The following is a 27,501-nucleotide window of genomic DNA, read 5'->3' as shown; positions in this document are numbered from 1 at the left end:
AATGCATGCCAGAGAACTTGGTGGGCTTCTCCATTGTATGTTATTATACTTTTTTTATTTTAAAGAAGAGATACTTCTATATATGTGTAAACAAGTCCTTTGGTAAAAAGAGGTCAACATAACTGCACACATTTATGTTTGGAAAGTAATCTTGTGAGACCGGATTACTAAAAGTATGTACTGCTCATATTAATGGACTTAAAAATGAAGGCGTCATCCTCCTGACTGACAGGCTCATATGATTTTTTTTACTACAGTTCGTATCCAGAACTAAACAGGCAGTTTAGGGAGAAGAGCAGCAACTACCGACCCAACAAATGTTCCTTCTCTTCTCTGAGATCATGCTATTCATAACAGAATAGAAAAAAAGCTTCACTCTGTTTTTTTTTTTAATCCTGTCCTCCTATTTGGGGAACTACTAAATCTGGGATGACCTTGTATTTGACTTGGTATTATTCTGAATCTTTCTTCTCGTTTCTATTCAAACATTTTATTACGTATCTTTTAATTCTTCTGGTGCTTGTATATTGTTTTTTATAAAATAGTCCAAAGGCAAGTTTTGGAAAGTGTGATGTGCTCTTGTGCCTATTTGCAGGCCAACTATAAATAGTCCAGCAGCCCACGCATGCTCATGTTTGATTGGAAATCGCAGTGCCTTAAGTCAGTGCTGTGGGGTATCTGTCAAAGGAGGGAAAGAAACTTGTGAATGGTGAGTTAACAGTATGAAATAGATTGTTTGCTGAGTATTCTCTATGGAAATAACAGGTGGGACAGCATGTAAATGAGGTATAGTATATTTAAAGAGCATCTTTTGCTGATTTTTAATTGTATTTTTAATTTCAATCAAAAAAAAAGTTTTTTCTAAATACTTAATACAACTTTATGTAATATAACTTTCTGTTATCCTGTCTGTTATCATGTTATCAGAGTTAAGGTTTTCCCTCCCTGTTCTCTTTTAGCTCCTATCATCTTTAAGGAAAACTAAAAAATAAGTGACAACAAAAAAGTTTTTTCTTTTTTTTTTCTTGGAGAACTTTTTTTCTTTCTCTGAGTATACCTTTATCTGGGGGAAAATGGGATCACGGAGGAGTTCCTCTTTTGGCAATGGACGATCCAGCAATGGGGTTGAGATCAATGGGAGTAGCCGGCCTGGTGGCTGCAGCTACCTCTCTAACGTGAGGCCAGAGACCAGGTACAGATTCCTAACTAACACCGTGCATTGTCCAGTTGAAACACCTCTGAAAGGCCCATTTTTTCCACCATGTGCACTAATATACATCAATACTTCAAGATTTTCCAAACTTGGGCATGTTATTTCTCTGTTTGTTGCCATGGTCACCAGGGTTTACTGGTGCTGATTGAACATCATCTCAGTTATGCACTGTGGGCCCCATTTCACATCAAGTAATACACTAACAAGATTTTTCATGGAGCAACAAGGGGTGTTGACCTTTAGGGTTACCTTTAATGATACATTTGTTAGGAAAAGGCTATAAAGAGCTCTTTTAGTGAATAAGTTTCTTCTAGGTTTGTGGCACAGACCAAGATTTACATCAACAAGACCAAAGGAATTATCTATTGCCTTCTAAGATTTTTAAAAAAGCAAACAAACAATACTTTTGATTCTTTGTCAAACTTTGTTGGCCCTTAACAAGACAATTGTTCACATGCTTCACAACAAAAATGTCCAATGTGTTATTACTGCAAAATAACGTGTGAAGATCATTTTTCCAGCAGGCATTGGGTCAAATACTATGAAAAACAAAGAGAAAAGATACAGAACATACTTTTAATCAAAATTTCCCACAAGAACACTATTTTGCCTATAGATTTACCTTTAAGCTCATTACAGATACTATTTTGTTGAATTGCACTAGATCAACACTGAATTCCAGCAACATGGGCAGCAGTGTGATTTGCATGCTTACAAGCCATATTCTAGCAGTACTCTTTAAAAGTGTGTGTCTTCAGCATTAGCGTCTTGTTTTGTTTGCTTAATCATGAGCAACATGCACTGAAGTGTAACAGTATCCTTTAACTGTGCACTGACCCAACACTGAAATGGATGTCAACACCAGACATGGATCAACTGCATGTACAGTAATATATCCAAACACCACAATAATGTGCTCATAATATGCATGCAAACCCTCATCATTTACTATTATTATATGTGTGTGATGTCTCCTCCGCATTTCCACATGCTAAGATAGCTCCATATTCTGGATTCAATACATTATGTTTATGGTAATGTGTTTAATTTCGGTAATTAATGTCATATGGACTCATGAAACCTCTCTAAAGAAATGGCAAATAACCAGTCTATACTGAATTGAAGTATTGAAGGAAGGAGAAACACTTCCTTTGTTTCTTCCTTATGTGTTCTGTGAAAAAAGAAATTAATATGAAAGATATGCCTCTGTTTTGGTTGACTCACCTGCCTCAACCTGCTATGGTGTTATTGTTGTGATTGCATGTATAATTTAGATATTAAAGATATTGGACTTTTAATGAAAAAGTCAGCAAACATCCAGATAAATAAAATTATAAATAGCACAGTGCTTGTTTAGGTCCCCAGATTATATAACATAATGAGAGCTCATAGTCCAAATAATTTTATTAGTCATGTCAAAACATAACCAAGTGACACGCTCATTACGTGACAATTTAAGTTCAGTGAGTGCAAATCCATTGTGTAGCTTATATTTTTCTGAATGCTGTGTACTTCAGCTAATGTACTGATATTTAGTAGTTCTGTGTTTACTTGCAGAGTGGACTGTATGGTGGTCAGCTGGCTAAAATCAGTGATTGTCAAAGTTTTACTCCGAAGTCCAATAGAGTTTTAGATGTCCTGTGACACAAACTCAGTTCATGTATTGTTTGTGTGATCTGGGATAGTGGGGCACAGAGAGCTTAATCCACACATTGGGACCTTTTATGTCATATTTTTATTGCAGACACAACTTGACTGACTAGTTCCCTTGTTTTTGCACAGGAGCACGCTCTGCAGTGTGATGGCACAGTTAACAGAAGAAACACAACCCTCCTTCGAAACAACCCTGAAGTCAAAAGCTGTGTCTGAGAATTGCAATGTGAAGTTCTCTTGTGTGGTTACAGGTAAACACTGTATGGCCTTACTCCAGATAAAACCCCATGGAAATGTATTGCAAGAATATACAATAATGCACTGTACTTGATTAGAAATCTGTAAGTGGCACACATATAAGAATGTAATAACTTAAAAGCAATTGAAAATAGTTAAAAATAATCGACTATTTCTGGAACAAAGGCTCATTATACACCTGGTCATTTCATGCATCTTAAGCTTCTGAAATATTTGCAGATAACCAACAAGGCAAGCATAATGCACCCAGTCTACTCTAGCTCAAGAATACACTGCTACCTTTTTGTATTTGATGCAGAAATTATTTAATCATGGTCCTGATATCAAGAATCTTTTCTTTGTCCTTTTCAGGATACCCTTCCCCTCAAATTATTTGGTATAAGGATGATATGCAGCTGGACAGATACTGTGGACTGCCTAAATATGAAATATTCCGCAACGGACAAAACCATTCCCTGCACATTTACAAGTATGTTGATATCACATGATGTCACATCTAACTGCACTTGTCCTACCAAGATCAACATTGTATTAGCCTTGCAAACTTTCAGTGGAGATATTTAGATTGAAACTTTCATTAATTTGGCACAAGTACAACAAAAGGGCAGCAAAAGCACAGTGCATTGGTGTTTTATTTTAAGCTCTCTCAAACATACTGAGTTAGTGTCTTAACATTCAATACACCCATGATTCAAGTGCTTATCCCCTGTGTACAATAGTGTGTAGCCTATAGCAGTTTTTCCTTTCCTATAAATATCTACTGTTGTATTTGCTTAATATAATCTAATTTAAGCCAATTTAAACTGTTTTTTCTTTGCAGTTGCACTATTGAGGATGCGGCTATATACCAGGCATCAGCCAGCAACAGTAAAGGTATTGTGTCTTGCTCTGGGGTTCTGGAAGTTGGTGAAATGAATGAGTTCAAGATCCATCAGCGCTACTTTGCCAAGCTGAAACAAAAGGCTGAAAACAAACGCAGGGAAGTAGAAGGTAAAGAAAACCAGGAGCCACTACGAACCATCAGTCCAGACCGCTCACAGAGGAAACGCCGCTCTACAATGGAGGCCTTTCTGAGCACACCAAGCTCCATGGAGGATGGGGGCAATGAGGAGAGCCATCAGGCTGTAGCCATGGAGTCTGAGGCCAGATTGCAGGACACCACTGTGGAGGAGGTGGAGGAAAAGACAGTCCCCATCACTAATGGAGCAGTTTCTGCTCTAACTAATGGACAGGTCATCAGTGAAAATGATAATAAGGGTGGGATATATATATATGACTCTGCCCAGAAGACTTTCACTATGCACCAACCCAAAACTCCCTTTGTCAAGAAGAAGATTAAAATTTCCAACAGTTCAAAAGTTGCAAAAGCAGATACTCAAGGAGAGAGGGCGTCTGAGGAGAGAAGGGCAAAAGAGGAGCCCTCCACCTCTGTGGCTCTGGCCTGCACAGAGTCTGGACAGTCTAAGAGAAATTTAGTGGAGGTTATGGAAGTAGAGAATATTGTTAATGCATCAGTTTTGGATTTAGACTCCAGAAACAAGGCAGAACATCATCTGAAATCAGCAACAAAGGAAGCATTGTTTGTTTCAAGGGATAAAAATGTTTGTGCTGTGCCTCCACAGAAAGAACAGCTCACTGCTTCAGTATCTCTTGCTGCTCATACACCTACAAAGTATACAGCGTCAGGAACTGAAGGTAAACTAGATGCCAAGCATGAAAAGGAAGATGAACGCAAAGATACAGAAGAAAATTTGGAAATGCGGAACCAAAATCCTCACATGACATCAACACAACTACAGACGAGTGCTGTACCAGCTCCAGCAGCCCAAATCACAAAGCTCATTACCAACACAGATAATGTTACAGTCATGGATGTTGATGGGAAGTCAAATACTTCCACTGATGGAACTTTATTGAACAGAGACCTTGTGTCAGTGGACACACCGCATGAAAGCAGGATTGCTTTGCCTCAGCGTGCGTGTGAACAGACTGGAGATCAGCTGTCTGAGAAGGAAACAACCCCCTGCCAAAAGAATGCGTCTGTGCCTCGGCCAGTGCTGCTGAGCGAGGTGAGTGAGCCCTTTCGCATGAGCTCATAAGTGCTTTGTGCTGCCAACACAAGTCTCGTCAGTAACACAAGCATCCAGGAGCTATTTATGGCTTTTTACAAGTATGCTCTGCTGTGTGACAAGAATTAAATGACGCACATGTCGACAGATGCAACAGGTACATTGATGCAGTGCGTTTGATATTTCTAAATCAAAAGGTCTGAGAGTTGATCATTACAGCAGAGAAATTTAATAATGTAAAAAATTATACCTTTTTACATTATTAATCATAATTTTATCACTCATACTTCACTTACTTGATTGAGACTTAATTGATGTTAAAAAAAAGTGCAGTGTATATATCTAACATAAATGATATTCTATTATAATAAGTAGAAAAATAAAGAAATTCTCATCCTGTTTTGAAATAAAGATGTGATGATCATTTGGCAACATTTGTAAGTAGCACTCAAACATTTTGCTGCTGCAGGATTATCAGTCTTTATTGTACACTGCTTATGCAATCATCCTGACACCAGCTGCATGGCTACTGATGGCAGAGAGAGCTGAGACAAAACACTGCACGGCTGAAGCACCTCTTAAAATTAGTGGCATTCCATTCTGGCCACACTTAAACATAAAAAAGCCACCTTACTTGAGAAAAGGCCTCACCACGTCAGAGTTAGACGGAGTGGAGGAAAGGGAAACAAGCAGAAATCAGCAAACAGACACAGTTTTTTAAAAAATGCATTTCATAATTACATTTACTGTATAGTGTTCGATTTTAATAGTAGTATTTTGAAGTCTGTTTCAGGGGATATATAGGCACAACAAAAGCATAGGGAATAACCTTTGAGCTATATTGTGGCTTATCTCATCCATGATGCAATGCCATGTGAGACAGGGAACCTCTCCTGCTAATATAACCACAGACTTTATGGGGATTTGACGCTAACTGTCTGGGGCTCACTCATGGGGGAGAGCAGTGTACCATTTCACTACATGATATACCAAACTTTCATGCTGTATTTCAGTGTCATGACAAAAAGTAGGGTACTGCTTGAGTAGTAGTCTTTATGTGTTTGTTGGAGCTAACTAGGCTAACTCAGACTAAAAAATGAATGAATCATGAATATGTCAATATGGATTTTAGAGGTTTTTCTTACTCAAAAGGAAAAAAAATACATATAAATATTTTCTAGAATTTGACATCATCACTGCTATTTATTTCCTACAGGTCATAAATTTCTGTTTGCCCATAGATCTTTCTATTTCCTTGTCTGTTTGTTGCTGGTTACGCTGTTGCTGTTTTTAAAATTACATGTGTTTATCCATGTCCAGCATAGCCAGGGATAAAGGAATAAGTATTTACAGCATGGAAACCTCTGCTTGTATTATGTCCCAAGGTTACACAGGCCCATACAAAGATGAACAGGAATGATGCACCTGTCAACCTTGAGCTACCACCCGACCCGTGTTCGATGGACGCACAACCACCACAAAAGACTCCATCAGAAAGAAAGACCACAACAGATGACATCCAGACCCCTTCTGTGCACCATGGTCTTGAAGTAGCCATTGAAAAAATGACACAGGACACATGGGATCATTCCAGGGGATCAAATGAAAGTCGTACGGCCCTTTTTACAGACCTACAGAAGTCACCCCTCGAAAGCCCTGTTGGTGGTGAGAGCACCCGAGGGTGTAATGTTTCACCCACCAACCAGCAAAGCCAAGTTGATACACCTATAAAATCTGTTGAAGGGACAAAAATACAAGTTGATGAGAAGTTAGAGAGCAATGAAGTAGGTAAGTTATTAGTGCAGACTGAGAGTGTGGTGCCAAATGAAAAGATAGTTGAGATGGAAACTGAAACTGCTGCTGTACGCAAAATTGAACAAACTGAAATAGAAAAGACCAGAGGTAAAGCAGATAAAGACACCGATGTTATCATTGTGGATGCATCTAATAAGGAAAGAGACAAGAATGAACCCATATCAAAAATGGAGGAGAAAAACAGTTCAGAATTACATCATGTGAAGCCAGCTAAATTTGAGACTGCTATGCCACAACTAAAAAAACCTCCTGAAAATATAAACTTATCCAAGCATCAAATTAATGGCTTTCAAGAAATTCAAAAACCTGTGACACGAATCATATCCGTTGCTGAACTTTTGAGATCTCAAATACAGGCTCTTGATGTTACAGTAGCAAATTCAATACCCAGCATACTGGTCCCCGCTGAGAATGTAAAAAATCCCACTACAACAGCTACAGACACATGTCAGGAATTAAGAGATGAGCAGAGCAAACGTAAACCGGAAGTGAAGAAATCAGTGCCTGACAGGAAAACTGAAACAAGTATTGATGATCCTCCTCCCAAAAACATAAAGGAAACCCTCATGGAAATTTACCACCAACTAAATCATCCCGATCAGGAAAAAATTCAGACTCAAGGTGAAATTTCACCACCCGTTCAGGCCCTGCAAAAGCCTCATATGATCCCTCCTATCTCCATCGTAGACACTGGCACCACTATAGACACCACAGGACATCATGCTAGTGCCAAAAAATATAATGAGGGTATCATGGACATTGGCCAGGAAACTGGAGCATCAACTCTGAAAGACTGCCCTGTTGTTTCCCTCTCTGAGAGTGTCAGAAACAGTTTTACTCCTATGACGTCAAAAGAGGAACTGACCCAAAGACTTACATCAAGTTCAAATCTGTCTGGAAGAGTCAGTCAAGAACCCGGGACACCAATAAAGGCCAGCAGTCAAGGGCAAGCCACAGATGAATCTGTTCAAGGCAAAGACATGGGATTTGTACAAAAGTTAACTCCACAAATTAAACTCAACAGCAAAACTCAGTGTAGGAATAATGAAATAAATTCCACAACATTTTCAGATCAATGCAAAATAGAAGAACACAACATTAACAGTTGTTTACAGAGTGTGCAAAAGATTCCCACTAAAAGTGTACTTGCCACAGACACACAAGAAAATAATCAGCAAAGTCAGCAGAGTACTATGGTTGAGGAATTTTCAAAGACTGATTCCTTAACTAATCCAAATCCTGAGGCTAGTCCATTGTTAAAGAGAAGAAATTGTGTTTCTCCCATTCCTTCTGCTACTCCACAAGAGCTGGCCTCTGGGGCCCGCCGCAAAATCCTGATACCCAAGGCCAAACCTGAGGAGGCCACAGAGGCCACATCACTGATTGATAACCAAACTCAGAAAAAGGAGGTGTCTACACAGAGCAGCAAGCTTTCCTCAAGTCCCGTGATGCTTTCTACGTCTCCAAGCCTGTCACGACGGTCACCTCTACTTCAACCCTCTGGAGAGCGAACCTCTCCAGTAGAAAAGCGTTCTCCGCTCCTCACCAGGAGGAAGATGACAGCTGAGACTCAAGCACCAAGCCAGCAGCCCATTGAGGAGATCCACACCCTGAAAACTGAGAGAAAACCTGCAGAGAAGGACAAGCATGACCCATTCAAAGGTAAAATATCTTTCATTTCTGAATAATATTTTTAAATGGGATCATATTCATGCAGTATGCACATATACAATAGTGCTCTCAGCATGACTTCTGGAAAAAACATCTCCTGGTAACCCTTTAATTTGCAGGCCGATGGAACGTGTTACATGTGAAACTTCTTTCCAGCTCTGGCACCCCCTAGTGGCAGTATAAAAGGACATTTTGACAGATGACACATACTCCTTAGAATATAACCAAAACCAAAGAAAACCAAAAACAGTTTTGTAGACAAAGACACAGCATTTTTAAAGTCAATGGTGTGGATTTTGCACAGGAATGTCTTTAAGTAAAACAGCATTCCAAAGGGCTAAAATGTAGCCAATCAAACACTGATGTTATTGATTAATTGCAGGTAACAGTGAACTGGGGGGTGGTGACCAAAAATACTGTATATGGTAAATCCGCCTGCCTGCACCTGCTGCAACAGTCAAACTGATTGTAGTTTGTTTTTGGTCACAAACCCAAATTAGTGGCTGTTTTAAAATCTCAACAGAGTCAGTTAATCTATATTTAAATGTAATTGATTTTGGTGTATGTACACAGGCTAAATGGACAATTTGTGACCAAAAACAGGACCTGCTTTTCATTTGCTACAAGTTGCACAAGCTGGTGAGCCAAACATTACCATATAGACTTATTTACTGCCCCCAGATACACAATATATTGTGTAGTGGGGGGCATGATTGCGGTTGGGGGCACCACATTCTTGGTTTATTTCCTTAGAATTACACTAGCTTTTGTAAACCTTGTTCGGCCATGTCTCACAAGCTCCTTCTTCTAGGAGTGACACCATCAAAAAATAGTCCTGTTTTGTGTGCCAGTTACACCACAGTGCATTCATACTGGAAAGTAGCAAATCTAGGTATAAAATGCCAGCATTTGTACTCAACTCATTCCATTGCGGACACTTCTGTCTCATAATACCCTGTACAGCAATGGTGGGAGAGCTTTTTTCTTGCAATATGTGTTCAAATTTGAGTTTTGACTTTAGTTTGACAGAAAAGTTACAGTTTGATTGATGCCCTTGATTGATGATGTGTATACTTACTTGCGTTGGTGTCTCACCCTCCAGCTCCTCAAGTTATCCGTAAGATCAGGGGTGAAACCTTTGCAGATGCCTCAGGACACTTGAAACTGTGGTGCCAGTTCTTCAATATTCTCAGTGACTCTACAATCAAATGGTACAGAAATGAAGTGGAGATTGTGCAGATTAAAAGAAAGTAAGTTCTAACAGTATCTCTGTAAGCATACTTGGAGAATCACAAGAAACTGGAAAATGTATTTATTTTCTTTTTATAAAATGATACTGACTTTTCTCAAATAAAGGGTCTTAACATGGCTAAGTAGCTCACTTATAATTGTAATTTTTAATCCTGTTCCAACAAGGCTGAACATTTATTTTGGAATGACACCTTTATACATAAAACATAGAAACCCCTCCATGTTTTATGAAGCACTTTTTTTGTCTCTCAGTGCAGGGGATGAAACTCAGGTCAATCTTGCTATTGTTCAAGCATCAAGCAAAGACTCTGGTGTTTACGGATGCACAATCACAAATGAATATGGGACAGACTCAACTGATTATCTACTTAGTGCAGATGGTACGTACCCATTTATATCTTACATTTGGCATGAAGAAATTATTTTCTTTGCATGACTCTTTGCCACAACAAGTCTTATTCTGTCCTCTCTCACTGTGTTGCAGTCTTGGCTGGATTATCCCTACGTGAGGACCTTGGTGGTAAGATGAGAATTTAAGTCTTCACATTATGTTTTATCCTGTGCCAACCTAAAATGCTTTTCTGACTGGTTATTATACTTTTGTACATGTTCTCTTCATAAAGTTGGAGAAGAAATTGAAATGACACCTTTGGTATTCAACAAGGGCGTTGCCGATTCTGGTGTCTGGGGCAACAAATTCTTTGGCCGTATAATGATGCAGGAGTCTCGTATTGGTGATGGCTGTGCTCACAAAGTCTGGAGGGCAAAAGTCATCTATGGCCTGGAGCCTGTTTTTGAGTCTGGAAACACATGTATCATTAAAGTACGCAACCCTATCGCCTATGGAGGCAAAGAGGAAAGCTGCCTCATAGACAGGAACCTGGACTTTGTCAGGCAGGTATGCAAGAAAAGATCTGGAGAGAGTTCAAAGAATCATGACAATATTAAAACTGACATCATATGAAGGCAAAATTGTCTAGAATGAAAGGTTTGATTTTGTAATTTATTCATGTTTTCTAAAAATAAATCAGTCAGGTGTCATTCCTGCCACCCATGTAGGATTACTGTGGCACTAATCATAAAAAAATTGAATGAATACATTGGTGTAGGTTGAGCTTATCTGAACTGGCTTTTCTCCAATGTTCTGCATACAGGAGTGTAAAATTCAGAACTTGGCTCGTGAATACTGCAAAATCTTCTCTGCAGAGGCAAGAGTGATTGAAAACTTTGGGCCTTCTCTGGAGTGAGTATGAACAGATTACTCTTCATAAAAAGTTAACATCCCCTTGAGTATTATTTACATGAGCCATTAAGTTAAAAGTAATTTACTTTATGATGATCTTTGATACATAGGGTAATTCCGGTCTACTTGATGTACCGACCGGCAAACACAATCCCCTATGCCACAGTGGAGGCTGATCTGATGGGAGTATATCAGAAATACTCTGTCCTGGATCATACAGGCAGAATAGAAATGAGGACTGCATCTGAGGTGGAGCAGAAGTGCTGTGCTCTGCAGCACTGGATCTTTCAGTGGACCAATGGAAATCTGCTACTCAGTCAGCTAGAAGGTAGGCTGAGACTTGAATTTAACTTCTTTTTTTTTTTTTTTTTTTACATTTGTGGCTAAAGTAACTGAGAATAGGGTGAGACTTTGAGACAGACAATGCTGTGAAACAAAAGCAACATTCTTTAATAGCTCCTGGTTCATCCCACGCTAAAAAAAATCACTTTCACTGGGTTTATGTTAAAATCAGAGAAGCCCAGACTTGGTTGACAGCTTACATGCTTTACTATATCAAACAAGGTAAAATGTATACATGTTTTATACATGTACAGACCATTCTGTGCTGATAAAATTATATAAACATACTGTATGTTGTGTTCTGAGAACTTGTATGATTTTTATCTGCCTCTTACATTTTTACTGCAGTTTTGGAGTGGTTCACATGCCTGTCGCATTTGAATATGGTGCCTGAGCAACAGAAAAATATAGTAATTGCATGGTGTATTTTGCAGGTGTTGACACAAAGATCACCAATGTTGGAATTACAGTCAAATCTACGGGGTTAGTATATTTGTATTTCTGTATTTGTATTTCTATGATCCTGTGAAAACTGCACCTGATTTTACAAGTAATTTACATTTTTTACTGATAACGACTAACATTTGCTTTTGTTGTGTGTTGCTGCAGGCATCAAGGTCTCTCTATTGAAGGGAACCCCAAAGTTTTTGAACAGTTTATCTCCCAGCACCAGTGTAACTATTTCTGTGGTCTGCTCAGCCTGAGGTCACTAAAGGTCTTGGACTCTTTAATGACGCCAACAAAGCCCAAGGGCTCCAGGAGCCCCTTACTTCAACGCAAGATGGCCGCTGGCTCCTCCAGCCCCCAGACAGGCAGGAAAGCTGCTGGCAGCCCCAGACTGCCCAGGAAATCTGAGCAAGAAGGCAGCAAGACCGCTACTAAACAAAAAGCTGCTGATGCTCCCAAAGTTGTTAAAATGGCATAGAGTAATTATCACCAAATGAGACATTTAAGATCACAGATTTTCTCAGTGGAGCAGTGTGCTGATGATACGCCAGTGATTGTCTCCATAATGAAGTCCTGAACCAGTAATTGTTCACTGTTGGGTATGTATCAACAAAACAGCCCAGGGGGAGCTGAAAGAAAGACAGATGGCTGATGACCTCTGTTTTTAAGAGAGGTACAAAACCCTTCAGAGACCGTGAGACAGAAAAATAAGTAATATGACTTCAATATTTAATTTTAACAGCCACCATTCCTCTCCATGATCACTTATTGTGGATTGATGCCATCATTTGTTGTGGATTGTCTGTCATAGTCAACAAATCTTAGGGCAACAACTGTTGTGTAATATGAAAAAATAGTGTACCTGGGTTTGTATTCTATCAATCCATGCACCTTTGTAGGTCACTGATTGTGGATCCCAGTCTCAGGTCAGTGCATTTGTACATGAATGTCAGAGATAAAACATTTTGGACTGAAGTGGCATTATATACAGTATGTGTTATTCTCAGTGTAAGAGCACAAACAATTATCTTTTGTAGTCACCCTTGTAAGAATATATAGGGGTTACTGTATGGCAATTCAAGTAAAACCATAACACTTGATAAACAGTAACCCTCATGTTTATACAGCACAGTTTTTTTTAGGGAGAAGTATATTGATACCAGAGTAAGTCTCTTTTTCCTGATCGTCTCAGGAATGTATCAAGCCAAATGTAGCTTCACGTGACACTGTTGTACAGTGGCTAATGGTGCTGTGCTTTTATATTTTAACCTGTCATGTTTACCTGTCATGCTACATTGCGCTGCATTTTTAGAAACTGCACCTTTGAATGCAACTGGCTGTAAAATAAAAAGATACTATTATGCCTTGTATGTTTGAAGATGCTGTGAAAGTGCATGACGTGCTTTTTAGATTCTGAGTGCCATTCTTAATAGAAATTAGCATATTATAGAGCAGGCTGAATCACTGTAATGAAAGCTATCCCACTTAGTGTATCTGACATCAGCATTCATTCATTATCATATCGTCTGGAAAGATAAGTAACCCTGTGTTATCTCAGTGGCTCCTATTATCTGAGAGGACTCAGAGGTCACATTTCTCTCTGTCATCATGCTTACATGTGCCCATTATTTACAGCATGGCAGTTGCTATGAAAAGGGATGCCATATTTTAGTAAAACAACACTATACTTTTAACTTAATCTTTTCCCGCTACATCAGAATTTTACAAAAGCTTTACTGCTGATCTGCTTTGCTGTAGTATCCCCATACACTATCTGTAAAGTAATATCTAAATGAAGCCTAAATGCACAACATATCTTGGAATGAGGAATTAAAATTAAAATTTAAAATTTAAAAAATGTCAGGCCTTGGGACTTGTTAGCATAGCAAAAGACAAAAATACATTAATTGAACACAAAAAAATGTACTAATATGTCAAAGAGGAGAGAAAAGATGAGAAAAACGTTTGATATTTCCTGTAATTTGGAGTCAGAATCAGGCATACATTTGAAATGAATGCACTAAGGATTCTTCAGTGTTATGAATGTCTAACTTGAGAAAATACATACAAGGCCAGTGTAAAAAAGAAAAAAAAAACCTTTTGTTGAGCCACTCAGGGGCAAAGCAGATTCCTTCACAAATATCTGAGAATGAAGTGTTGCTCGTAACCAGTGTGTTTACAGGGTGAAAGGCTAACTTCATCATGATAATCATATGTGATTCCCAGTCATTAGTGAGTCATCCTTTATGTAAGCAGTGGCCTCATGCACAAGTGTGAACAGTGCTGGAAAGCTAAATGTAAGCTTGGCAAAAAAAAAAGTTCACTTAGTGTCACTTCTGATGTTGTCCAGCAGCACGAGAGGGTCAGAGGCTGTCAACAGAAGAAAGAGATGACAGATGTTGACTTTGACACATCTATAGTGTTGATAGCAGGATGAAAATAGATGGGTTGCCTGCACAAGGAGAACCCTTTTCATTGAAGTTTTGACCGTATAGTTTCCCACTGAGTGCAGCTCTAGAGTGACCTGAGTAAAACACCTGCATTACATCATAACCTTACTTGTTAGCTTAACATCTGACCCATGTCTCTCATTTAATCATCCACTAATGATTTCTACATTAATTCTGTTTTGCCGTGTGTCCATCTGGGCTATCATCCTGTTCATTAGACGTTGGTGTATGTGGAGGAAAGGGATGGGATGTAGTGTGACTTAGGTGTGAAAAAAACAAGCAGAAGATTAGGCCTATCATGAAACAAGGCACTCCTGCCACCTACTGTTAGTTCAATCACCGTACCATTGATGAAAAGTAAGACAAGTAAAAAGAAATGCTCCCTTGCACTAACAAATGATGTCTGTCTTTATTTGACCAAACTTCTTACATTATAAAGTACTGATAAATACTGCTATTGTAGTATTTCTTATCATCACAAAATAAGTACAAGATTAAAACTATCGATCACATATGTAAAGAGTTATCCACAATACTGTCACTGAGTGACAGAAATGAATAAAACGGATAAACAGTATTTTGCCCACTGACTCAAATCATCCTTAACCTCACCGTGTGAATTATGTGAAATCACTTCACGTTGTCAGTGACAATGTCTATTTGAAAAACCACATTTGTCTGAGAGGAATAACGTCAGACAGTGAGATATACTTTAATCTGAACGAGCTTCCTGCAAGACATTACAGACAAAATTATAAGTGAAGTGGGGAAATTAAAGAGCAAAGATGCATTGGCACAGCTCTTCATACTGCACGAGTAGCTCTGACGGAATGCACTGGATCAGTAATTTCAGCATTAATACCTATGATGAGACACAGCAAATGAGTGACTTGTTAGTCCCCAACTGTAGAACTTTTGAATTTAAGCCTAAGTAATTGCCATTTCATTTAATAAGACATAATGTTGAATTCATGTGAAGATCTAGCACTCTGAGCGGGGGTTCTTAGCACATTTAAACACATTTACAGTATTCAGTCTCACATTCAGCCTTATTATGTGGCAACGTGTAAAACTATGCTCCACACAAAAGATCTTATTTGCATTTCATTTAGATAGTTTTGACAGATAACAGCAGCAATAGCAACAGATTGGAGACAATGGTCTACAAAAGCTGTATAAACTTCTGCCACACAATATTTTTACATTCAGCCAGACATTATTTGTACAATATCAGAGGTGCAGTAAGAATGTACAGTGAGTCAGATCTCAATAAATCAAATGGAAAAGGGGAGAATACAGAAACAGAGGCTTGCAAGTGTGGTATCTAAGAGCCTGTGATTCTGACCTCACATCGTTGTGTCTGACTGACCTCAATTACCATTGGCGCGCCACGGTAGTTGTGACCATTTAGGCAGATTATATGAAAAGGATCACACGTCCCTAAATGCCACAGACTAGTTGGCATTTGAAAAAAGTTTTATCTCCAGTCCACCAAAAGTCGCAGGCTGCCACTGGTCCCTGTGCCGTCGCTAAGTTGACTGTCAGTGCTGAGTTAATCTACCATATCACAGCAAGCTTTTGCTGACTATGAAATAATGACATTCTGATGCATATCTCACATTATTTCCTCTCATGGGAGAACTTAAAGGCTAAGTCTGAATAAAATCAGTGTTGCCTAAATATTGTATGTGCTTGCTGTACAATCATATTGCAGAAGAAAAGGAGGAGAGGATGCTAGATGAATGTGTAACAGAAAACAATATGCTGCTAAATGAGAACAAATCTGTGAAATTAAGTATATGAAATCCACCTATGACACCTGGGTCTGTAATACCTAAAACAAAATATCTGGGATATCCTAACTTAGTGGAAATGTTCACATTCAAGAGGTAATGATGATGATGTGCTTGTGGTAGGACATACTAAAAAATGAGTTGAAGAGGACCCAAACATGAGTCCTCAGACGAGGAGGGTAAAGGATAAGCAGCAACCACAACATCCTCTGGATGAAGCATGGAAAGTGTATCTCCTAGATGTTAAGAGATGACAACAATCTGATGGAGTGTAAAGCCATCACAATCCGACTGTGAAATTCTGTTTTGCATCCAGCTTTCATGCTCAGCTTTGGTGCTTTTGAATGAAAAATTCTGCTTAGATTCAGTATATACATAGGCATGAATTCAGACAGCCAATTTCCAAATATTGCACTTGAAGGAATACACAAAGATAATCATTTATGAGAATGCTGAAATTATTTAAAAAGCTGCTTGGATCCAACCAATTTATGCAGGACACACAAAGCAAACAAATGAAAAAATAACTTCTTTATCAGTCCTTTCTTCCATTTTAACTATACACTACTTCGTCATGAGAAGGGCTCCCATTAAGAAGAAGATATGCATCGTTAGATAAAATTTAAAATCCTACAATTATTGGAATAATTTGATGTTAGAAACTGCCTGACATTTGGAGACATGAATAGACATTCATGTGTGAATGAACCCTGAAGTGTTTGGGAATCTGACAGTGTTACATTTATACCTTTATGTGTTCTTGAAAAGATTTTGTTCAATAAGGAGGCATCCATTGTTTCAAAAACATGTACATCTAGTCTTTTTTGGGGGAAAAAAGATTTAAGATATAAAAAAGTATATGTTTACTTTGACTGATTGGATTTGCAATATAAAACTATTACTCAGGAGACAATAATGAATATTAGTGTGTTGTTTACAGTCCAGCTGGGAAAGTTTCTTAACTTTTTATCTTCTTATCTTATACTTTAAATATCATACTTTAGATTTGGTATATTACTTGCTTTAATACTCAACAAACATTACTGGCCCATAGTTGTTTATTTTCTTCAGTTGAGAAATATAATGTAACTTTACTGATGAAAAGTAGTTTTGATGTTATATTTTATTACAAGGTAAATGTTAGTATGCCATAGACCCTACATTACTGATGCATGTGTGTCCCTGCTGACACTGCGTCACAGGAAAACCAAACAGTATTGCAGAAACATGTTACATCAGGGGAAAACAAAACATAAGTCGGAAAATCAAACAGTAAACACAGTCTCAGAGCATGTTGTGAAATTAAAATTAACTTTTAAATAATTAGGGGGAAAAGTATGACTCATATAAATGTATAAACATAAACCCTGACTTTTTAATGATGGCTCAAGCAGGTGTGACATACATGTTGTTAATAATCCCCACAGCCTGAGTCAACAACCAGAAATAGCTGGTGGGTTTCAGGTGTGTGGTCACTAATTATCTTATCACTTGCTCAGTCAAATGTACTTCCTCTAGGAAATTAGTTGTGGTCAACGATAAAATACAGTAGTTAGTAATTATTGTTGATAAAAGATTCTCAATGGTCAACCAAAATTTTTATTTGCAGAACAGAGTTTACCTGCCTTAAAAGGCAGCGATTAATGTGTCATAAATTATTAATTCATAGTGATTGTTTTCATTAGTAGTTGTTTGCTTTATGATAAGAGTCATGATAGCTGGTCTACATCACTGTTCATACGCCTTACTTCATATGGTTTACTATCAGAAAGAGAAGATCTATTCTGCTTGGATTGTAAATGTTTTTACTGGAGCTTAACCTTTTTTTTTAAAGCTCCATTTTATAGCTCAAATGACTATTTGTAATGTGAAAGGGATTGCTCATAGAGACAAATCCACAAATGATTCTCACCCAACACCCAAAGTTCCCCCCAGCCCTATGGAGCGTTTTAGCATCTTTCAGCTCATTGTTTTGATTTTCCAGGCCACACATTATGCATTTTGGTTCAGTCTCACCGCTCTCATTAACTCCCTTTTCAGCAGCAGCAGGCAGCTGTGCAGTGTATCAACTGTAAACCTGCTTCACACCAAACGATAGATAGACAAAGTTAGCAACTACGTAGAGAAGAAAGTAGAGCATGTGCAGCTAAATAGTCAGTAACATTTCTGAGGAGTTGGTTGACAAACACAGATTTAAGAAGGGTGTACATACTGTAGGTCATCAGAAACATGACTCCAAATTAGTATGTTGCTCCATGTCTGCAGGATGTGTACATAGGCAACTGTTCACTAACATGTTATTCATATAAACTTTAAAAGGTCTTCATATGTCAAACATATGTTTGATATTTTATTATATTTTTGTGCAGATCTGACTCTTAAGTGCTCAAACACTGAGTAGCGCTAATTTTACCAATATGTAAGTGTTGCTAAAGACAAAAAAAGTGCATTTAAAGTGTTCATTCAGTTTACAGAATAGTTAAATATCTCAGTATCTGTATATTTATGTACAAACATACAGTCACTGGCCACTTCATTAGGAACACCTGTGCAATCTAACGCAATCCAGTACAACAGCTCTGCCATAAATTCTACATTTATGAAGCTTATGCATCTTCAGTTTTTGCTGACATTGTCAGAGAGGTGATAATTCTACTTTATGTTTATTATTGAGGTCATAGTGGGTGGTGGTGGTGTACTGGAGAGCATTATATTGAAAAGTGTTCCCAATATTTTGCCCCTCTCATGTATTTTAATGGAGTGGACAAACTATTAGGAACACCATTCAATATAATGCACTCCAGTACACTACCACCACCCACTACAACCTCAATAATAAACGTAAAGTAGAATTATCACCTTTCTGACAATGTCAACAAAAACTGAAAATGTATAAGCTTCGTAAAAGTAGAATTATGGCAGAGCTGTTGTATTGGATTTCATTAGATTTCACAGGTGTTCCTAATAAAGTGGCCAGTGAGTGTAGAGGTCATTGCAGACATCAAGTATGAGGGAGTTCAGTGAGACAACAGATTGGACAAGAGGTGTCAGAGCTGGTGGTGGTGGCCAGTGTTTTGTTCCACACTGTAGTGAACTATGACAGCTGCTAGACTCTCACAAGGATTTTTATCATGCACTGTTATCATATACTGCAAACACAATCCTCAGTTGTTAACTTACTTGTTAACTAACCTTTTAACCTACTGTTTGTATCACATCTCCTACTTGCAATATAATGCATCTACACACATATGATGCTTGCTACAGTTCATACAGTTTGTTCCCATTCATACTTCATATTCTAAGCTTGTAATTTGCAACATTGCAACACATAGTAACACTGATATATGTACTGTACAGTTTTTTTACACTGTAAAACAGATGCACCTGTCTGTACCTGTGGTAAAATACTTCAAATTCAAAGTTCACATACTAGTTATTTGTTAAGTTTTGTTTTGGAATATGCACTATTAAAAAAATGAAAAATACTGAAACTGAAACTAAAATGAAAAAAATACTATAAAAATGAAAATATCAACTGACATAACTGACATTACATCCTTGAGGTGGGTCTTGCTACATTTCCTGAGGACCTATCTTGAAAAGGGTCACAATCTTATTTTTAAACTATCTACCTATCTATCTATCTATCTATCTCTGTTGTAGATAAATCGATAGATAGATAAATCTGTTCTAAACAGACAGATCTGTCTGTATGTCTTTCTTTGCTCAGAATGTGCTGTGAAATAATAATTACAGAAATATCAGAATCAACCAAATTATACTGTAACACAACATAAACAAAACTACCTCACTCATTAGAACACACAATCACACACATAAAGTTAAATGCAATGTTATCTGACCCTAAAAGGACAGTACACTGTGGCAACATACATGACCACAGTGACTGAAACACAGAAACATGTTAAAGTACAGTCTGAGTGCTCACAGCCTGGCCATAGAAACAAGCAACTATAAGAAAATATGGCTGCCAAAAGAGGAACAACTGTGCCAACAGTGTGGATGAACTGTAGAGCAGCACTTCCTCATACAGAGTCCAAAATTTAAACCTGTCTGGGGACAGTGCCTCCCAAAATTCAGTAATAAGCATCCACATTTTATTAACTCACAAAACAAAAACTAAAAATTGTTCTGGGGGACATGACAGAGTTATTTTCTCGCAGGACAGTTTGTCTTTGCCTGCCACAACATGGAGGAATCAGACTGACCTGTGGACCTACATCAGGCCTCAGGTTTTTCTTTTCTTTTTATTTATGAATTATATGTATATATAATTGATAATTAATAATTAATAATTTGCTCGTGTGATTCCTTTTTTTCACATTAAGGGGCTGTTGAAGTTTTGTACACTGTTCAAAATGTTGATTTACATACAGGAAATGTATATGTATAGATTTCTTTCACACACACACACACACACACACACACACACATACACACACACACACCACCTCTCTCTCTCTCTCTCTCTCTCTCCCCTCCTCTCTCAATTCGATTCAATTACAGTAAATTCAAAGGGTCCAAATCAGCATGGGAAACAGAGGGTTACATTGCCAAAGCAAGTGTAAAATAAAAACAACAACAAACAAAAATTGTACATAAACTGAAGAATTGTGATTTTGCTGTTAGAAAAATATACACAGATAAGTAAACCATCTTAACTAAACTAACTCACTTAAAATAAAATAGACAAATGTAGACTAGCAGTTAAAAACAAACAATGAATGTATTTAAAGATATTTGTTCTGTATGTCTATGTATAGATCAGCACAGTGCAGTACCCCAGTACCCCCTCCCCCTCCTCTCCCTCGTATCCTGAACTGACACCTCAACACAGCGCTCAGACAGTGGGCGGGACTTCCGGTTGAGCGCACCCGGAAGATTTGGATGCAAGTTTCACTGCTCGACCGTGCATCCATATGGTCGCTACTTTAAACGTTTTAATGTGATTGAGGTGCTTTTCTACACAGTGTTATTAGCAACAATGTTATCCTTTGATTTCCTCGACGATGTTCGTCGCATGAATAAGCGGCAGGTAGGTACACAAACATTAGTTTACCGCCTCTTTTTATGGACAGAGACCTGTGAGCTAACGTGAACTAGCCGCCGACCGCTTTGTAACGTTGCTGTTCGTCTGTCACTTGTTAGCGAACTATACAGTGATTTGTTTAAGCATATTTATGGTTTACAATATCACCTTCATACTTCTGCCTAAAAGATACCGGATAACCGTGTTTAAACTATAATCCTGACTTCACTGTAGCTGTTAGCTATTTTTGTCACCATTGTAATGTTAGCTTGAATCTAACGCCAGATGTGTTTAACAGTGAATCATTGAATTAAATTTAATCTCAAACATATGGTTGAAAAATCCACGAGTTACCAAATTGCTCTTGGACTATACTATGCCTGAAATTGCCTATTTTATGGTTTTACAAGGACATTAATTGTTGAAGGGTTGTTGTTAATACAAATGCTTTTTATTTCAGCTGTATTACCAGGTGCTGAACTTTGGTATGATTGTTTCCTCTGCGTTGATGATCTGGAAGGGACTGATGGTTGTCACTGGCAGTGAGAGTCCTATTGTTGTCGTTCTCAGGTAAGTTAGACACAATTAGGCTCTTGTAGCTCTTTGTTGAGCATTTGATGCTCGTTCTGCCTGACTTTTGCAGTTGCATGCATCTTTGGGAGTTGATGCAATTAACCTCCTAGGGTGGAGAGATCTACGTGGGAATATGGCATAGAATAAACAACTACATACTCTGAAGACAGTGGGATGTTTGTTTTCACTTTAATACTAATATAAAAAAGAAAAAAGATAATTCTGTCATAAAAAATGGCAGAATTTTATCACAACATAAATTGATATTTTTATATATATAAATCTCCCTCTCACGCCCCCTCCCATGGGGGGGTGGTGGTGTGTCTTCCTCAAGCTCGGGTCCTCTACCAGAGGCCTGGGAGTTTGAGGGTTCTGCGCAGTATCTTAGCTGTTCCTAGAACTGCGCTCTTCTGGACAGAGACCTCAGATGTTGTACCCGGAATCTGCTGGAGCCACTCTCCCAGTTTGTGGTTCACAGCTCCCAGTGCTCCAATTACCACTAGCACCACTGTTGCCTTTACTCCCCACATCTTTTCTAGCTCCTCATTCAGCCCTTGGTATTTTTTGATCTTCTCGTGTTCCTTCTTCTTGATGTTGCTGTTGCTTGGGATTGCTACGTCTATCACCACTGCCTTCTTCTGTTGTTTGTCAATCAACACGATGTCTGGTTGGTTAGCCATCACCAGCTTGTCAGTGTGGATCTGGAAGTCCCACGGGATCTTGGCTCGGTCAATCTCAACCACCTTAGGAGGTGTCTTCCATTGTGACCTTAGGACCTCCAACCCATACTCAGTGCAGATGTTCCTGTACACTATGCCAGCCACTTGGTTATGGCGTTCCATGTACGCTGTTCCTGCCTTCATCTTACACCCTGCTATTATGTGCTGAACTGTCTCAGGAGCATCTTTGCACAGCCTGCAACTGGGGTCCTGTCTGGTGTGGTAGACCCCCGCCTCTGTTGATCTTGTACTGAGTGCATGTTCTTGTGCTGCCATGATTAGTGCTTCTGTGCTGTCCTTCAGTCCAGCCTCCTCCTCTGCATCATCGGGTTTCTGCTGCCTGAGGTATTCACTTAGCAGTTCATCTTTGGGGGCCATCTATTTTGGTAGTATTCTTCATTTTTAATACATCATATCCCCTCATTCAAGACTGAAATTGAAAATGAAACTGCAATTGTTTCTAGTCATTTTATTCATGAACACAGTCTCTAGATGTACAATCACAAAATTTTGTCGGGTCTCTTCTGGCTAACACGATGCTTTGAAACATCACACAAACATGGGAAGATAAATTTGACTGTCCATCGGAAGTCAGTTGGGCATTGATTCAATTAACCCTCTAGGGTGGTGAGATCCACATGGGAATATATATGGCATAGAATAAACAACTACACACTCCAAAGACAGTGGGCTATTTGTTTTCATTCTAATACTAAATCAAAAGGTGATTCGCTGTTGGCTTTGTGGTGATGATACAAAACCTCAGGATGGATACCTGTGTTAGGGGTTTACATTTACATTTTCCCTCATGTGGCTGTAAAACATCTGAGATATTTTAGATACGGCTGTGGTAGGACAGTGAAAATCTAAAGAACATTGCATCACAGCACATATCCATTAGGAGAAGCTGCCAAGTCACTGAATCTCATTGTTGATCTTGATATTTCATTTCCTCATGAAGGTGACATCACTCATGCTCTGAATCTGAATGAAAGTGAATTAAAGTTGCAGTAATCTTGAAGTTATGTTGCTGTTATGATTATTTAGACATGGACATGCATTTTAGTCTATACAGGTGTAAGCAAACACAATGTTTACTCATAAAATAACTTAGTTTCTGCTAATATTTGTCAAATAATGAACCAAAAATATTGTACTTAAACATAAGTAATAAATACTTTTTAATTTTTAACCCACACGTTTGAAAGTGAAATTTACATAAAATACAAGCAATCTTCTCAACATTTCCACTGTCATTATGCTAGATACAGCAAAAGTGCATGAAATAGGACCTGTCTTTAATAGGACTTTTACAGAATCACTTTTTGTGAAAGTGTGTGTACATATTTTACTTACTAGAAATCTTCTCATGCATGCCTGTTGCAAGTGCACACTAGCCTGTTGTTAACAGTAACGGCATACACACAGCAAGCTGTTGATCATCTGTTGACCTATTGATGACCTATTGATCTTACTGTCAGGATGAGAAAGAATAGAATGTGCTGTTAAAGAGATGCTGTGGCTTATAAATTCTTGTAATTAGTGTTTATTGGTGAATTAATTCCCTTGACTGAAATCTGTATTTAGTTTTGTTCAATTACATTTCCTGTGATCAATACTCCCATTTTAACCTCTGGTAGGGATGTTCAGGGATGTTCTTACACCTCTGGTTTTTGTGTTCTAATACGAATCATGTAATGTTGAGTCATCTTGTTGAAAATAATTATTAATACTTCTTTGTTGCTTTGCACACATTAATTAACACATACAATTTGCTTTGAGCTAAGTTTGTTTCCTTTTTTTTCCAATTTAAAAAGATTCCACACTGCAAACATTTTAGTTGTCATGCTGCCATCAGTTATAGATATTGTCTGTTAAAGCCAACATTAAGATTATATTATACTAGTTTTGATCATGTGCTTCTGCCATTAATTTCAGTGGGAGTATGGAGCCAGCTTTCCACAGAGGAGACCTGCTGTTTCTGACCAACCGGGTAGAGGATCCCATCAGAGTCGGAGAGATTGTTGTCTTCAGGATAGAGGGCAGAGAGATCCCGATAGTACACAGAGTACTAAAGATCCACGAAAAGTACGAATGCATGAATGTTGTACTGCCTGTAGTCCCATCAAACCTGAGAATGCCAATCATGTTGAAAACCTATCAAAGATAAAGTTCAGAGAAGCCTGTGTGATATTACATACTCATCATAAATCCTCGTCCAGACACAGATGTATTGAAAAAGAGGAGTTGGTGTACATGGTGGTCTAAAGTCACACTGATACTTTGTCCTCAGGGAAAATGGAGACATTAAGTTCTTGACCAAAGGGGACAACAATGCAGTGGATGACAGAGGACTGTACAAGCAGGGCCAACACTGGCTGGAGAAAAAGGACGTGGTGGGGCGAGCTAGGGGGTAAGTACTGTGTTTAATAGAGTAGATATCTCAATGACATATTAGTAAAGAGAACTTTACCTGTTTTGCTCTATAATGGAGGCCAAATGTATCAATAAGATGTTTTCCAAGTCAAAACTGGAGGAGAAGGGCAACCTAGCAAAGTTGGTTAAAGTCTAACCGAGGAGGTGTATAAAATTCAGATTTATTGGCAAGATAAAACATGTGTTGCAGAGGGCTGGACACAATACAAGCAACGCTTGTACATTTATAATAGAAATGAATGACCGCCCTATTTGTTCTTTATTTAGAGGCAAACTCACAAGGTCATCTGCAAAAAGCAGCAATTTCACCACTTCACTGTTTAAGATTTGGGGATTAGGGTTGTTCTATTATCTCTGCTAGTTCATTTATATTGAACAAGTTAGGATTTAGGCAATTCATCCTCTTCATCGGCGCTTGCCTCGTCTTATGAAAGACAAACAAGGGCATTGAACACTTACCCCAGGATTCCACTGGGCGCATGTGCGCCGCGTTCCAGCTCTGACGCGGTTTTGCTCCGTCTTCTGCACAGTGCCCTATTCCACCGGGAGCATGTCAGAGGCGGGGTGTCTTCACTGTGGGGAAGCCTTCCACTGTTTAAAGTGAGTTGCACTCCTACTACAGTAATTACGGCAGCCTAGTCAAAGCTGATAAAGTCCCTTAAGGCTACCGTAATTACTGCAGTAGCAGGGCAACTAAACTGCTCAATTTTGCTTCTGGGACGCTTCTGAAACGCGCCGCAGTGCGCCTGATGGAATCGGATACATTGACTAGGGTGGCCACGATCAGCTCCGGCAGCCGCCTCGGAGCCTGAATGCGGCGCGCACTCGTCTGGTGGAATTTAGGGGCTAGGTTTACGTTTGATTCCCGTCAGAAGTACATTCCTTAGAGGTGTATTTATATTTCTGAAGGAGTGTGACCTCGGTTTTTCTCTAGATTTTAGTTATTTTAACACGTTTCACCTTCATTTCGTACAGGCATTTCTGTTGTGATTGCTAATGCCCCATTGCTTTTTGTAATGTCTGATTACAGCCCATACATTAGCAAAAGTCATAAAACTTTTTAAATCAGTTACTTAGGTTACAGACTTTTGTTTTCATTGAAGTTTGTTGACAGTGAATATTCTTGTCATCTCCAGGTTTGTGCCATACATTGGAATTGTCACCATTCTCATGAATGATTACCCCAAGTTCAAAGTAAGTTTGCAGACCCCACAGCTCCATCTTAATTGACAAGATTTGCTTAGTTCTTAAGCTCAAATATTTAAAGTGTGACCTTCTAATTTCCTCAACCTTCTGTGTTTTCATTCTGCAGTATGCTGTTCTCTTCATGCTGGGTCTCTTTGTGTTGGTCCATCGGGAGTGAGGTACCCAGACTTCAGGGCTCAAAAGGATAAACTTCGTCCAGGAAACCTCAGTCATGCCTTTCAAAACAGAATTAAAGGACCAGTGTGTAGGATTTAGTGGCATCTAGTAGTGAGGTTGCTGATTACGACTGAACTCCCCTTCCAAGTGTGTAGGTTAACCTACGGTGGCTGTGAAACTCATGAAAACCACAAAAAGCCCTCTCTAGAGCCAGTGTTTGGTTTGTCTGTTCTGGGCTACTGTAGAAACATGGCGGTGCAACATGGTGGGCTCCATGGAAGAGGACCCGTGACCCTATGTAGATATAAAGGGCTCATTCTAAGGTAACAAGAACACAATGATTCTTAGTTTCAGGTGATTATGCACTAATTGAAACAAACAAACAAAACAAACTTATAAATATTGTATCCCATTTCTGCCAAGTCGGTTCCGCTAGATGCCACTAAATTCTACACACTGGACCTTTAAGTTAGACTTTGTCAAACCCAACTGGCTTTTTTGTACCATTTGTTTGAACATTTTGTAGAAACGTGGATAGGGTGTTTACATTTGAAAAAATCCAAGCTTTAAAAATATTTTTGTGAGGTAACTAGGCTAGATTTAGTTTGAAGTCGATCTTCATTTGTAATCCTCAGAATGTGACTCAACATTCTTAAAGATAAAATAAGTCTTGTTTCTTTCCTGTTGAATCATTGTCTTTGAAAAAGATATGTGAAGTATTTTGTGACAACAAAATATGAATGATATTAAATATGAAATCTGGTTACCATCCACTATGGATTATTTTAACTCTTTGTGTCAATTTCTCTTGGCCCCCATTCAGCCACTGTAGAGAACAGATACTTTGCAGTGGTGGAACTAAAAACCTTTTTCCAGGTTGACTGAGCACTAGTGATCTGGAAATGTAAAACACATGTCAAAACTGTAAACTGTTTATTGTGGCTAAATATGTTTTTATTAATATATAGAATACAATTAATTTACATGAAAGTAGGCATGTCTTCTGTCCAGCTTTTGTTTCAGCAAGTGATGAGCAGTACTTTTTTGGAAGTCTTTTGAAAGATCTTTTTGACAGAGTAATGAGTTTTTGTACTTACATTGCTGTTAAAGAGAAACTTACATTAAATGAACCTTTAAAGCATTGTTAGTAATC

At 38.5% G+C, this 27,501-nt stretch overlaps 2 protein-coding genes across 3 annotated transcripts; both read left to right on the top strand.

Moving 5' to 3' along the window:
• Window positions 1–567: 567 nt before the first annotated feature.
• Window positions 568–14,040, top strand: LOC122978799 (alpha-protein kinase 3-like). 2 transcript variants are annotated; one of them, XM_044345809.1, is made up of 14 exons: window positions 568–709; window positions 960–1,192; window positions 2,996–3,117; window positions 3,476–3,593; window positions 3,945–5,193; window positions 6,579–8,670; window positions 9,782–9,929; window positions 10,183–10,310; window positions 10,415–10,450; window positions 10,554–10,828; window positions 11,085–11,173; window positions 11,284–11,501; window positions 11,950–11,998; window positions 12,125–14,040. In XM_044345809.1, exons 2-14 carry the CDS (start codon window positions 1,074–1,076, stop codon window positions 12,438–12,440), a joined length of 4,959 nt encoding a protein of 1,652 aa, XP_044201744.1. In that variant the 5' UTR covers window positions 568–709; window positions 960–1,073; the 3' UTR covers window positions 12,441–14,040. The 2 variants fall into 2 exon arrangements, with proteins under 2 accessions (XP_044201744.1, XP_044201734.1); XM_044345799.1 differs by having other exon boundaries at window positions 568–786.
• A 7,012-nt stretch (window positions 14,041–21,052) lies between these two features.
• On the top strand, window positions 21,053–26,531 carry sec11a (SEC11 homolog A, signal peptidase complex subunit). The gene is made up of 6 exons (XM_044345786.1): window positions 21,053–21,264; window positions 21,719–21,828; window positions 24,489–24,638; window positions 24,844–24,963; window positions 26,123–26,180; window positions 26,299–26,531. The coding sequence occupies exons 1-6, from the start codon at window positions 21,214–21,216 to the stop codon at window positions 26,347–26,349; spliced, it is 540 nt and encodes a 179-aa protein (XP_044201721.1). The 5' UTR covers window positions 21,053–21,213; the 3' UTR covers window positions 26,350–26,531.
• Window positions 26,532–27,501: the final 970 nt, after the last annotated feature.

Source organism: Thunnus albacares, chromosome 1 (genome assembly GCF_914725855.1).
Source record: "Thunnus albacares chromosome 1, fThuAlb1.1, whole genome shotgun sequence".
Lineage (NCBI taxonomy): Eukaryota > Metazoa > Chordata > Actinopteri > Scombriformes > Scombridae > Thunnus > Thunnus albacares.
Note: the sequence above shows the minus strand (reverse complement) of the source record. Positions and strands in the feature narration are given on the sequence as shown.